We start from the raw sequence: 14,102 nt of genomic DNA on the forward strand, positions 1-14,102 counted from the left end.
TCTAGTGCTAACTTGAGAGTTGATACAATGGTTGGAGTTCTAGATAGAATGAAATGGTTGGCAGTTTGGCTTGATTATGCCCACCCTATCAATTATCTAAGACTGCAGAATAAAATTGTTTGTGATATAGAATTTGAATAAAATTGGTTTATTCAAATCTGAAGTGGTCTCAACTGTTTGTATAGCATTCAACTACCATAATTTTGCTGAATAAAAAAAATCTGTTTGAAAAAAAAAAAAAACACTTTGAACAAGTTTTTAATGCCATTGTGGGGCCTAAAAATCTAAAGCAAACAGAGCGGAGTATGTTCAAATATAAGTTTGACCAGAAAATTAGTTTTTTTTTTTTTTTACGGTTAACATGAAATCTTCTTGTTGTCGCTTCTCTTAAAACCTGAATTTGGACAAACAATTCTACATCAAACGTTCTTTTCCCATTCAAACTATTCAACATTACACATAGCTACTTGATCCGAAAACTCGACACAACCTTAGCATAGAGCAGCAATTGTGTAAACATAAAACTGGCGACAGTTTTGAATATAAATCAGGTCCATGCAATTGATTCAAAATAAGAAGACAAGTATAAGGAACTCAAGATATCCATGAGTTACTGAATCAGGGTCCAGCTGCCTCAACCATTTCTTGCTCCACGGTGCTTGGGGTAACTGGGTTGTAATGGTAGTGAAGTTCGCCAACATCATCACCAGACAATTTCTTCCATCCAGTTGGTCCCACATAGTAAACTGAAATCATATAAATGAATATCCAAGTTAGTGACATTAATTTCAACAACAACAACAATAATAATCCTACAGTATTTCATCTTAAAGAGTTAGTTTAGCAAAACCATGGAACTATTTTCAAGTATGTGGAGATAGTACAACAGTTATCATGTTTTGGGATGGCATTAGAGTTCAAACTTGCTACCATACTCTTTTTTACAAAAAATGAGGGTACAATAGCGGTTACAAGTTAAAATACTCACTTAAATTCTTAGTAGTATGCTAACAAGTAATACCTCTAGGAGTACATGTTATATATCTTGTTAATGTACTCCTACTGAAAAACGTGTGGGAGGATGTTAATAATTCCTTATGTGTGTGTGTGTGTGTGTGTGTGTGTGAGTCAGCAACAATATGCTGGAAACAGATAGATATAGCTGGTCAATAGGAGAGAAGGGTAGAATACCGCTAGCAACTCCACCACTGGCTCCATCACGGAATGTTGCATGATAAATTGCCCGTCGAGCCAGTTCCGAAGCTTCCTCAATTGACATGTCATATTTGTACCTAGTGTGATAAAGATATTGTTAATTGTTGACTAGATTCGACACAAGAATTATTGATGATAATTTAAATAGAAGTTTAGCTAACCCGCTGTCCAGTACACCATAAGCATATGGCGAACCAGATCCTACAGAGAATCTATTGCCTTTTAGTCTTCCTCCTTCACTATCAACATAATATAGACCAGGACCCTAAAAAAAGATTCAATCATAGTAAGTCAAAATAGTACTAATCGAGAAAAAAGGCATTTACTGGTTGACATGTGAATTACCGTCTCATCCCATCCAGCAATCATGGTACCAACAGATAATCCCATTCCACGGTAAGAGTATAAAATGTTTGCAAGTAACTTAGAGGCTCCCGTTACTGAAATTCTTCTTTTATTTGCCAATTCATGCAAGCGACACTGCAGATAATATGAACCACATCAGAAAAGCCATTTGTAACCTCATAAATATAGTGTAGAACAAATAGTTGTTTTAGTCCATAAGAACAAAGTCATTCAATTAATCCATTACCATTCTACATGGATTCAAAATTGAAGGATAAAAAAACCATAATAAGTCAGGCATAAACGAAGGTCTAGTAAGTCAGCTAGCTAATTGATAAAAAAAGAAGTCTGAATCAAAATGGAAGATAAAGACAAAAGATTATATACAGAGGGCAAAAAAAGACATGAAGCAACCAGCATAGTTAAATAGCGGCTATAGTGGTACTATAGTGCTATTGCATAACAGAATTTGAACAAAACACTATTGTTCAGAGATACACCATTCAGTAAAAAATATTGTGAAATAGAGGCTATAGCAGGCAGTATAGCACTATAGCATAGCGGAATTTGAACACGCCGCTAATTTCCACAATTGAAAACACTGGAAGCAAGCAACCCATAAAAAACAATAACAAACATAAATGAAACAGATGAAAAGTTGACATTTAAACTTTGACACCGACCACAATAAAAACTGCTGTCCAAAAGTTTGGCACACACTGTATCTCAATTAAGGATTAGTTTGTCCTAAACAGACCCACAATAGCAAACAATATACCGTGTATCGCATAGATATAAAAATGGGTCAATCTGAATAGAATAGCAGTTAACCATGAGTGAGTGGACCTTAATATTAAGCCTAATATATTCAAAATATACCCATTCCAAACAAATGACATAACATCTAAGTCTTAGTGTATCAAGTCTAAAGGTTATTCACGGACCAATATTGTGTGAGTAAGCTTGGATTAAAGTGGCCTCCCTTGGTGTTTGCGAAACATACAACTTAATTCCTATCAATTTCAATAGTTCCCAAGCCATACACAATTGACTTTCATACCATTAACATTCCCATCATTTACATGACCTTCTCGAAAACATAGCAGATATTTAGTTTCTACCTCCCCACTGTCCTAACCCCATCCACTTTTTCACTCTTTAATTGCTTCCTAAACACAAGCTAGGCTTCAGTCTAGAGGCAAATAATTTTCAGCCATTGAATATAAACATGCTACAAACTGGAAGCAAATTTCCACTACTAGCAACAGCACAATAATTGCTATGATATAGTCAAGGGAACTACACTTAATATGAAACAACCTGCAGGCCCTTAACTAAGATACTAAGCTGAAATCTAACAGAACAGATAAATGTAAGCATAGAAGATAGAAGGAAAGGCGAGATTACCTTGATGCCAAGATTCCTATGCCAAAATTGACAATCAGCAGCACCTCCAGCCATAGTTCCAAGCATGTACGGATTAATTTCAATAATTTTCTTCACAGACTGTGATGCTATAAACAACAACAAAAAAAAAATTTGTTTTATTAGAAGCAAGTAACATAAAAACACTACCAATACCAAAGAAAAAAAAAAAAAAAAGAGTTGATAAACACTCACATATATATCCTCCCATACTAGCACGAGAATCAGCAGCTACCATAACACCCTCCTTGAATATAAAAGCAAGAGTTGTAGTACCCTTTGCGGGTTTCACCATCTGAATAGCTTCTTTAACAAACCCATCGAACTACCAAAATCCCAAACACAAAACAATTCAGATAAACGCTTCAAGTTTCAACCTTTTTCTACAACCTACTATTCAATTCATTCCCTCCACAATTTCACAAAAACATAAACCCTAAATAAAATTCTTCTAATTTTCAGAACCGTAAAATTAAAAACATTGGGCAAACAAAACGTATTGAAGGCATCGATAACTTCAAGCATCAACCTAAATTTAGTTTGTACTGATTTTTTTTTTTGCGATGAATGATTTCATAATCGGAAAATTGAAAAAAGTACTTACATCGTTGGAATTGGGAAGCTGGAACGATGGGGGTGCAGAGATTTCTCCAGCAACGTTGATTCCATGTGAAATCAAAGACGGGAATGATTCGAGAGCAGTGGTATCAAGCTTCATTGTTGCAGATTATCGATTCGATTGTAGTGTTAGATCTCAGTGGTTGTTTGAAGCAAATAAGAGGGAGGTTAAAAAAAACGAAGTTATATTTGTTGTTGTTGTTGTCTTGAGGGAAAAGAAAAGGTATGATTTCTTTTGGGCTGGGTTTAAGCATGTAAGCCCAATCACAATATACACCTCCTCACTCTTGAATCTTATAACATAAAAAATGTTTAAATAAAATCATAATGTGTCAAAAGATGAAATTAAGAAAGTTTTTATTTAAAACTTTGTGCCTATTTGTTTACATTTTTAAAACATTTTTAACATTTTTTTATGTTCTAGTTATTTTTGTGTTTATGTTTTTTTCAAAAATTATTTATTCTTTTTGAGTAAACAATGATTTTTTTTAAGTTTTTTTAAAAAAATAATTTTACTTTTTTTTTTAAGAATAAAAAATCATTTTAAAGTATAACAGTCTTTTTTTATTAAATAAGAAAATAAGAGTTTCTTTTACACCTATGTCAAAGAGACACATGACATTTAAAAAGAGACAATTGCGGAGTTGAACGGAAGACAGAGTTAACATCGCCCTTAATGTTACCCCACTTTGTTTTACATATCGCCATTGCAGTATTCATTATAAACAAAGACAGTTTTTTTGTTCTAATTTTATGACTAAATTTTCCTAACGTGAGAATAAGAGAAAGACGGGAATGTGAAAGTGAAAACAAATGGAGGTTTGATTCAGAGGTGGATGGAGGAAGAAGTAGGACGATTGGATGGAGTGATTTCCTTATTTCTCATGTCGGCATCGGCAACATATGAAGATGTCAATTCATTAAAAATAGCTAAATCATATTTTTTGTCAAAATTGGTCAGAATGTGCATGAAGGACTACTGATTGCAAAATGAGGTAAACTTGAGGGATCATAACCACTCATTTTAAACTCAGGCCAAAATCGCACAATTCTGAAACCAAAGAGGTCAAAAATATAATTAAGCCATATTTAAAAGTGCAATTAAAAACAGAAAGTAAGAGGTAACAAAAAAAAAATGTTCTAAATTTATCCCCGTTAGTGTTCTATGTATATTTTTGGTACATTAAACTAACAAATGAACAAGCAAATCAAGCTATCATCAAGGGCAAGTAATATCAAGATTTTCCTATGACTATCAATGTTGTATGCCACCACAACGCAGAAGACATTTACACATTTATGGCACCCAAAACGTGCCACTAACAAAATTAATAAAATTGATTACAATTTATGACATACATATTAGACAAAAGAAACAAAAATATTGGGGCGTGGGCGTGTATTGGATGTGAAGTAAACTTATCCCCCCTAAAACCCATATACTCTTTCCCTTGATAGCTTAGCTTGGGTTAGAATCAAGGCCAATCCCTTTCATGTTGCCTATTACCTTAGCCCTAAAAGAATTATGGATATTAAATGCCAATTGTCCATGTTACCAGAACCATGTAAATGATGGATTATCATCCTGGTCACCTAGCTCAGACTTGTGGTCATTCTAAATGCCCGCCACATTTCCAAAATATAGCTCACCAAAATATTTCTTATTCTGCCCACCGCATTTCCATTCAATTTGTTGCCGGTGTTTCATCACTAGACAATATCCTTTCCATGTCCTCAAGATATTGCCAATTTTTTCTGCTATCTTTCCCATTCTTGATCTCCTGATTAGAATACAAAATAAGTTATTGTTGAAATAGTGGTAATGTCAGACAATTGTATTTATTATCATTTCCTACACTTGTACTAAAGCTGAATATAATCCCTCCTATTATAGATAATACCGAGATATACATGGTCTAAAATGCTTTCATTCATAGTATGAGACTATCCTAACTTTCTCTACATTAAAATGTGTAGATAACATCGAAAAAAGACAGAGTTGAACGGAAGAATGATGTTTCTTCTTTGTAGTAAAACAAAGTGGGGTAAAATTAAAAGAAGTCGCCAGCAATGATAAAAGGGTAATGTACTACCTATGGCATGCAATTGATATTTCTTATCACAATAGAAACGAACTTATAAATGATATATTCATCCTAGCTGTGTGAAGCAATTGAAGGGAAGATTAGGATAGCCTCACTCCGCCATGTAAGTTGTAGTTTCACGCCGAAAAAGATGCAAGAAAACCTCTTAAAAAAAGAAAGTATTTCCTATCTTACACAAGAAAAGCAACGTAAATCGGTGTACATTGTTATGGGAACTTTTCAAAAGTTCATATATATATAACAGAAATGAGAGACAGTGACAATCAGAACAAGAGTTTAATTTTCTTTCACATATGAACTGATATAGAAGTTTCCTCAAGGTCAATTTAGTACGAGGGAGAAAATTTCATGGATTGGTTTTCAGTACAATTTTATGAACAAAACCCATCCATCATTTTTTATGGTTTTACCTTTGTACCTCACAAACTGATCATTAAACATAAAAACCAGTATGCTTAAAATTATTATTTAAGTGATAGCATGGTGTTCTTTATAATCTTAACAGCAAGTTGCTTATACGAAACGAACCTCATATTTAAGTGCCAAAGATGTCCACAAAGATTTGCATTGTCCAGGACTTCTGCTGATCCCATCAGCCAACAAGCTCTGAGATATCTCTTCCCAGAGAGCCATCCTTCCTTTCACAACTTTAAATCTGTCACGGAGGTCACTCCGCAAATCAATCAGCTTCTTGACTTCCTCGGTTTTCCATTTATTTTTCTTTACTGATTTTGGAGACTCTGGCTCCGCATCAGACATTTCTTCAGACTTGGCTTCATCTATGTCTTCAGAATCATCTTGCTTTATATTTGACTTATGCTCCTTTCGTGAAACATAACCATTGTTTGCTTTGATTGATTTCTCAACTGATGATGCAATGAATGGCTTCCAAAATTCATCCGATTCCCCTGAATCAGATAAATCGCCTTCAGCTCCAGTTGTAGTGGTCTCTTTCTCAAGTAATAGTCCTTCTGTGTCAATGCCATCATCTGCACTAATTAATAGAACATGGGTGAGAATAAACATAAAAGATCTAGTCATAAAAAAATTACACCAAAAATATTTGGTGTAAATAAGGTATTGAAGGAATTGTTCATATTTTCAATTACTAAATAGACTGTAGTCAGGCAAAATTTATTTGTTAGTTGAGAACATATGAATCCACCGTCTCAAGATTTACACCCAAAGTGAGACTTCTTAGCTTCATAGTAATCAAAACTTATTTGGAGAATTGAATTGACCTTCACCAGCATTGTTTTGTGAAGATAAATGCTAGAGTGAAAACCATAGTTAGATCGGTTCACATATAAAAAGCTTCCTTTGAGTTTCACAAAAAATAGACCAGCTGAATGCAGGAACCTGAGTGTCACATGCCAATAACAGTAGCATTCTACTAGTTTCTTTTTAGTTTTCAAAAAAAAAAAATTCTTAGAGAACTCATGTTAATGTCAATATGATACTATGATTATGATAAGATAGGTGCAGAGCCTGATTGTTGCCTGCCACTCTGCTTTTACCATGTATATATGGGATCGTTGGTCAGTTTTGCTATTTATACAGGTAAGAAAATGGATTCAAAAGAATCGAACAAACACTTTACATCACATATTTAATAAATTGCAAATACAACCACAAAAGTGAACCAACCAGATCCCAGCAGTTGACAGTTCAATATGTATTTCTCAAACATACAATGATGTTACCTCTTGTTTGCAGTGTGGTGGACTGGTTTTCCTTTTTATGTTCATCCATGGATCTTCTAAATGTTGATATTCCAGGACCAACGTGGGATTTGCCAGACAATTTTGTGTTTATCTCATCAGCAAAAACTGCTCCAGGATTTTCTATCGCAATGGCAATTACTTCGGGCCGCTTACCACTGTACTTCCTCACCATCTTCCTCAACATCTCCGACACAGTTCTTTCCATGTGAGCCAGTGGACTTTTGACGGGACAGCTAGAAAGAGCTGCATGAGCAGCTTTATATAGTGCATCTAACAGCTTCCCTTTGTCCAGCCATAGACATCTTGTGGTAATTCTTATCTTCCCTTTTAAGGTGTTTCCAGCCAAACTTTCTAAATTTTTAGGGCGAAATATTTCCATGCTGTAAAAGATAAATATTAGGACACACTAAACATCTTATACTTCTCTTTGACTTACTTTAAAAACTGAAAGATTTACCTAATCACAATGATGCCATCTAATGCAATTCTCATTCTTTCATCAAGGAAGAGTTCACCGGATGTACCAAATGCTTTGTCACCATCACTATATTTCAACTGCATGAGAAAAGGAAACCCAAAAAAATCAGATAGCTTATTAGATACTTTCTAAAAGGGGCCAAAGAGCATACTCAGGGCCACTAACCTGTAAATTTTCTTTTCCAAGGGAAATGAAACCATTAGAAAGAACCCTTCTATTTCTCAAGTGTGAAACACCAAGCATCTCTCCATTCTTAATAACCTGGTGCATAAAGATCATCAGTCAATTTCAACATGTTATGTAAGAACTCATATGATATATTTAAATACATCTTTATCACAAGATCTGTCTGGGAGGAAATGTCTCACAGCAGTATGCCGAATGCCAGTTGATTTTCCAAGTGATTCATGCTCCTTCAGGAACAAGTATTCTCCATGTACAGGAAGAAAATGTTGCGGCTTCACAATTCTAAGTACTTCCTCCTGCAAAAATATAGATGTTATTTACTTTTTAGTAAACATGTCATGTTAAAAAAATAGAAATCATATCAAAAGACACATCACATGAATGATTGTACTGAAAAGGCATAAAAAATAAAATAAAAATTAGTTTGAAAAGGCTTGATCATTCATGCATGCGATTTCTAAAAATCTCGCTATCTGAATATCTAACCACGAAGATAGACAATCACCTCATTTTTCTTACCCAAATACTAAGGAGAACAGGGAAAACATTGGAAGGTAAAATTAAGATGTAACAATGTCCAGTTTCTTTCAAAATTGTTTTTAAACTATCCTTGGTTAGCAGAGTTGTAATAATAATTTGGTAATTGTTGTATATCTTAAAAAAAATTGAATAGACAAGGATAAGCAAATAAAAAATATTGATACGTAAACTAAAAGGAGGAACAAAGAAACGTTGTCATGCAATAAAAAAACTTACCAATTCTCCACGATATGCATGTCCAGATGTGTGTAAGTTTTCATTTCTCCCCATAACTATTGTTGATCCAATCTCTGATATGCGATTCATCATTTCCATCACACGGGACTCATTACCAGGGATAACCTGACAAATTGATTTTAAATCAGAGAACAAATAAAAAATACAAACTAGTTTGTGGATAAAAAAATATAAGGTGTTGCTAGAAAGGATTGGAAGTTAGAATAGCAGGTTGTAATTTCATAATAGGTTCTTTACTTATACTACCCATATTAAGCTTCAAGATAAAGTTAATACCAAACAGATAATGCAGTATTTTACCATACCTTAGCTGAATACAAAACAATATCTTCCTTGGTAAGTTTGAAAGCATGGCTACTTCCAAAAGATGCAAGATTTAAGGCAGCACGTGGCTCTGCCTGACACAAAAGCACATATATTTGGTCATATGCCTTGTATTCCAATGTTCATATTTCATGAAATTAGGCAGTATTTTAAGGATAGTGTAAGTAACTTACTTGAGAGCCAGTTGTTACAATAAGCAGATCCTTAGGTGCATAAGCATCAATATCCTCTGCTTTCACCTATGTAAAATTAGAGACAATGAGATGCAGGGCAACAGACATAAGACGTACAAACGCAATTATAAATATAATAAAGCTGAATAGGTTCTATTATTATAAATATAAATCACAAATGGTGCACAGATAATGAATTGTATCTAACTAGCATGAAGACAAACAGATGCATAAAAATTAGACAAATAGTTATTGCCTCGAAAGTTGTTAAAGTAGGGAGTAAATACTGCCTGGAAATTCTACCAAAGATGTAAAGACTGAAATATGGCAAGAAATCACTTGATCATAAAGTGCCAAGAATAATACTATTTATAATCAAAACATGGAAGTTTAGTCTTGAAAGCAGATGGTTATACTGAAAGATGATTTTTGAATGAAATAATAAAGAGAGGCAGGCCAATTAGTCACAGATAATGACAGCATACTGTATTTAAAGGACCATAATGAACCTCTTGAAATCAGTGTAGTCAAAGGCACTGAAGTAATATGTCAAAAAGGGCTCCCGAAGTTAAAATACATCGGAAAATTCATGTGGTGATTTATCAATTTGCAATGAATTTCCTCCAACAACAAATTAATAAATCAATGCGATTACAGTATTCTGTCCAACTTCTGTAAAACCATAACCAGTGACTTGCCTACATGCACTGCATTTCTGCTAAAAACCTAGTAAATGAAAAAGCAGATCAGCACTAGCCTTCAGCATGACTGTATGGTCCATGTGTTGGGATGGGGGGTAGAAATTTAAAAATCAGGTCCAGTCACCAAGTGCATCAAATTAGGAAGAATTCTAGAGAAAATTCGCAAAGCATTTATTACCAGAGTTGATGGGTCAAATGGAGCCTTTCCATCCTTCCAAGCTGCTTCTAAGTATGTCCTTAAAGACATGCCAACAAATACCTGATATAATAATTATACAAATACAGTCTCTTAGAATTTTGTTATTTTAAACAAGAAAACCATTATCAATTGCAGAAAAGAATACTAGCTAGTGGGAACATTACCAACTTTCTCCCAGTTAAATCGGCAGCAGCTTTGACACTTCCAATCCGATGTAGATTTGATGCAAACTGGGTTGTAATAACCCTTCCTTTTGAAGCTGAAATGTGCCTCAATAATGAATCTGCCACAACAGATTCACTGGTTGTCCTTCCAGGTGAGAGCACATTTGTTGAATCACTCATCATCTGAAAAGCATTGTCCAAAGCCATGTTTGCTTGTGATTAGCATTTAAGATAAACAAGGGAAAGGATGTATATTTGATTTAAAAAATAGAAAGAAAAAAACAGTTAGTAAGATCGTGTTAAATTATAAACAAGTGAGCATCTGGTATCTTAGACTAATTTTTTTATATGTCTTAACAGTATTCAATTGAGCAAAACAAAAATAATGAATATTTTTTCTAACAATACAAGGGGGGAAATGCACGTTGAAAAGAATACCAAAGTAGAGATTACATATTTAAAATATATATTTGTAAAAGAAAAATAATCAATGAAATTTTGAAGTAGTGGGAACATGTCCTTTGAGCAGATCTACCAGCACTGCAACTGACCATGAAAGCCATATTCAGCTTAACAGGGACTATTTGAGTACCGCTCAGAGAGCATCACCACAATTGAAAATATTTAATATAAACCTCAAGTAAACTGTTAGTAGCCTGCGAAACTCTCATGCTCTTCAAATTGCATTAAGTTTATCTCTTTCTTAACATTAAACCCAACGATAAGCTAAAGATATATTATTTAAACCAGTAGTTAGTAGCAAAGATCCAGGTGACTTACCAATGTTACTCCTTCTTTAGAGAGTTCCTCTAAACCCTCCCGATCAAAAACTTTCCCATCAAGTGGTGTCTCGTCAATCTGATGAATCAACCTTTTCAGCAACAGGAGATTCAAGGTAAATGAAAGGTACAATGCACTGAGAATTAAAAGTAAAATTCTGACCTTCCAATCCCCAGTGTGAAGAATAGTTCCATCAGAACAACGAAGAACTAGTCCACAACAGTCAGGAATAGAATGAGTCACCCTGATTGGTTCTATCTCAAATGGCCCAGCGACAAACTTGTTCTTTGTTCTAAATATTTTGAGTCTAGATGTAAGGAAAATGCCATGCTCCTTCAAACGTTTTTTTATAAGCTGTTACAAAGAAAAAATATCACCTTCCCTGGACTGCAATGGACAGAATAAACAATGCAAAGAACAGATATTTTATGACAAAATTATGCAAACAAATTTGCAGTTATAATAGATGTCTATTACAGTGGACGAAAACTGAAGAACGCAAGAGTTATTCAGCTTCAAGATATGCATATACTGACATCTATCATTTCCTACCAACAGTTTAGTTGATACACACAGAAATTAAACCGATTCAAAAACTAGCATTTATACAAATAAATTTTCTTGCCGAATACCTCCATTGTAAAGGAAGATGCAAAAATTGGTGTATTGGAATCCAATGCTGGGATGACCTGATGAACCAGGATAAGTAATGTTAAGAACCAACATATAAATAAAGGACAAATTGCATTGCTATGAATAATCTATTATAGTAAAATTGTAAGGAAAATGAAGTGTTAGAAGGAAGAAGGTAAAAGCAATATATATATTCAAGTAAAAGAATAATAACTCATTAAACTTTAAGTGAATAAAGTTACATAAGACATTAAGGACTGAAGCAAGCCTATTATGCAGCAGCCTCTTTGAAATCTAAATCTAGAAAGATATAGGAGGCTGCACGATCAACAACAGACCCCAAAATAACAACACAAACTTCAGCAGAAATAGCCTTGTGACTTGTGAGGCCCACAATTGTTTCATATATAATTGGTATAAATTATTTATGAACCACATTTCAAACAAAAGTCTCTAACTTAGATGGAATCTTAACCTTTGGAAAAGACCCTAAAACACCAAACTTTGAAACCTCTAAATTTCAAATCAGAAAGAGAAAGGAAGATAGGAGTCATTTGCAAATGAAACTACTTTGAAAGTACATAGTAGTCCCAAGTCCCAACCAAGGAAATATAAACATACAGCAAAAGGAACCAATTGTTCAAGCTTGTAGCGAAGTGTGCCACAGGTAGCCAGAAAACCTATCAAAGAGTCCTATGTCTAAAACATGAGGCACTTCCCGAGCCACCAACTGTAGAATTAAGTTATTTGATGGCTATAATTCAGTAAATGTAAATCTCATTCAAAGCGCATTGCCTTTTCATTATGAAAACAGTAACAAACGTCAGAGATAGCCTCCTTCGATGAACAAAAGAGTGCTTTTTAAGTTCGTCTCAATTTTTTATGATACAGCACAACAATCAAGAGAATTATAATTTGAAATATCGATTCACTAATAGCGTCCACAAAAGTTTTATTTTTGTTTTCATCATTAATAAGTCAAGCCAGCAGTCCAATAGAGATGGAAGCATTACCCAAGGCAACGCACCGATATGATCTTCATGACCATGTGTTATAACAAGTGCTTCAATTTTGTGGCTCCATTTTCTTATAAATGTTGTATCAGGTATAATCTTTTGTACTCCAAGGTCGTCATAGCTGAAAAATCGCACCAAATGCATACATACAAAAATTACTTAAACAAATAAAAGTAAAGGAAATCACATAACAAATAACAATTTGACAATGACTTTGAGGCGTGTCTAGATTGACTTATTTGAGCTTATCTACTAACATAAGCACTTGTGAGACTGCTTGAGAGAGCTTAATGAAACAACATATGACATTCCAGTAAGTTGTTTTCAGCTTTTTTCCATAAGCTCTCTCTCAGGATGGCTTATGAAAATAGCTTATAACTTATAGAAAACTAATTAAGGACCACTTACTCGGGAAACATGATACCAGCATCAATGAGGATATAACGGTCATGATTCCCAACAAGCATACAATTCATTCCAATTTCACCCAAACCACCAATAGGAAGAACACGTAATGGCGGTCCGTCGTTTCCTTCATAAAATTGCTCCATCCTACGTTGAACAGAATCTTCCATACTTTTTCTTGGACCTTCAATTCTTCTCCTTCTTTTGTGTGGTACTCTAGAATTAGATCCATCATTTCCTACTCGTGCATTCAAAAATAACTTCCAATTAGATATTTCCATTACATGATAACAGCATAGTAAACTAAAACTATATAGTATATAGTAATTGCATGAAATACAGTAAATGTTGTTGTCGCTACCAGAGGCTGAGAGTGTTGAAGCTGAAACGGAGAGTCTGGTTGGTTTAGAGCGGAGGGAGAGGAGGGAGTGAGGAAGTGGAGGGAGGGTGGTGAGAGTAGCCATTTTTGTAAGAAAAAAAAAACCCTACCTATGCTATGCTATGGAAAGTTGAAAGAGTGTTGTTGATAGCGGGAAATGGAAGATTTTGTTCATTCAGTGGATTGGTTTTGGTTGAGTTGAGCTTCATAAATATCTTTCTTTCTTATCGATTTCTTTCTGCATTACGACATTTAATTCGAACGTGTCTACCACACGTGTGTGTGGATGATGCTACTAAACCCCTTCTCAGTTCTTTCACTTCATTCATTTTCTTTGTACACAGTTGCGTCACGACTCTTTATCTTCGGATTAAGATTGAATGAGATCAAGGTACATTACTGCATTTCATTGTTGAGAAATAAACTACTCCCTCCGTTTCAAAATGAGTGTCGCT

General features: G+C 34.4%; 2 protein-coding genes across 3 annotated transcripts; both read right to left on the minus strand.

Annotated features, from left to right (window-relative positions):
• Positions 1-412: 412 nt before the first annotated feature.
• Positions 413-3,760, minus strand: LOC146940207 (proteasome subunit beta type-5-like). Its single transcript, XM_085753874.1, has 7 exons — positions 3,590-3,760; positions 3,181-3,310; positions 2,968-3,074; positions 1,561-1,695; positions 1,377-1,480; positions 1,192-1,292; positions 413-746 (listed from the first exon to the last, which is right to left on the minus strand). Exons 1-7 carry the CDS (start codon positions 3,701-3,703, stop codon positions 619-621), a joined length of 819 nt encoding a protein of 272 aa, XP_085610000.1. The 5' UTR covers positions 3,704-3,760; the 3' UTR covers positions 413-618.
• A 979-nt stretch (positions 3,761-4,739) lies between these two features.
• On the minus strand, positions 4,740-13,842 carry EMB2746 (RNA-metabolising metallo-beta-lactamase family protein). 2 transcript variants are annotated; one of them, XM_085753876.1, is made up of 17 exons: positions 13,630-13,842; positions 13,272-13,506; positions 12,875-12,984; positions 11,847-11,903; positions 11,377-11,568; positions 11,215-11,292; positions 10,435-10,617; positions 10,250-10,330; positions 9,371-9,436; positions 9,179-9,271; positions 8,853-8,978; positions 8,279-8,392; positions 8,076-8,171; positions 7,890-7,987; positions 7,412-7,812; positions 6,237-6,697; positions 4,740-5,384 (listed from the first exon to the last, which is right to left on the minus strand). In XM_085753876.1, exons 3-17 carry the CDS (start codon positions 12,893-12,895, stop codon positions 5,289-5,291), a joined length of 2,163 nt encoding a protein of 720 aa, XP_085610002.1. In that variant the 5' UTR covers positions 12,896-12,984; positions 13,272-13,506; positions 13,630-13,842; the 3' UTR covers positions 4,740-5,288. The 2 variants fall into 2 exon arrangements, with proteins under 2 accessions (XP_085610002.1, XP_085610001.1); XM_085753875.1 differs by having other exon boundaries at positions 12,861-12,984.
• Positions 13,843-14,102: the final 260 nt, after the last annotated feature.

Source organism: Medicago sativa, chromosome 3, assembly GCF_051527215.1.
Source record: "Medicago sativa cultivar Bolivia chromosome 3, Bolivia_mono, whole genome shotgun sequence".
Taxonomy (NCBI): Eukaryota; Viridiplantae; Streptophyta; class Magnoliopsida; order Fabales; family Fabaceae; genus Medicago; species Medicago sativa.

Excerpts from the sequence above, each read along its gene's own strand:
- LOC146940207 (XM_085753874.1), bottom strand. The coding sequence starts at position 3,703 with ATGAAGCTTGATACCACTGCTCTCGAATCATTCCCGTCTTTGATTTCA. Across the intron at positions 3,311-3,589 it reads AGCTTCCCAATTCCAACGAT|TTCGATGGGTTTGTTAAAGA; the intron begins GTAAGTACTTTT and ends GGATTTTGGTAG. Across the intron at positions 3,075-3,180 it reads TAGTATGGGAGGATATATAT|CATCACAGTCTGTGAAGAAA; the intron begins GTGAGTGTTTAT and ends TGTTGTTTATAG.
- EMB2746 (XM_085753875.1), bottom strand. The coding sequence starts at position 13,732 with ATGGCTACTCTCACCACCCTCCCTCCACTTCCTCACTCCCTCCTCTCC. Across the intron at positions 10,618-11,214 it reads CTAAAGAAGGAGTAACATTG|ATGATGAGTGATTCAACAAA; the intron begins GTAAGTCACCTG and ends AATGCTTTTCAG. Across the intron at positions 9,272-9,370 it reads TTGTAACAACTGGCTCTCAA|GCAGAGCCACGTGCTGCCTT; the intron begins GTAAGTTACTTA and ends CTTTTGTGTCAG.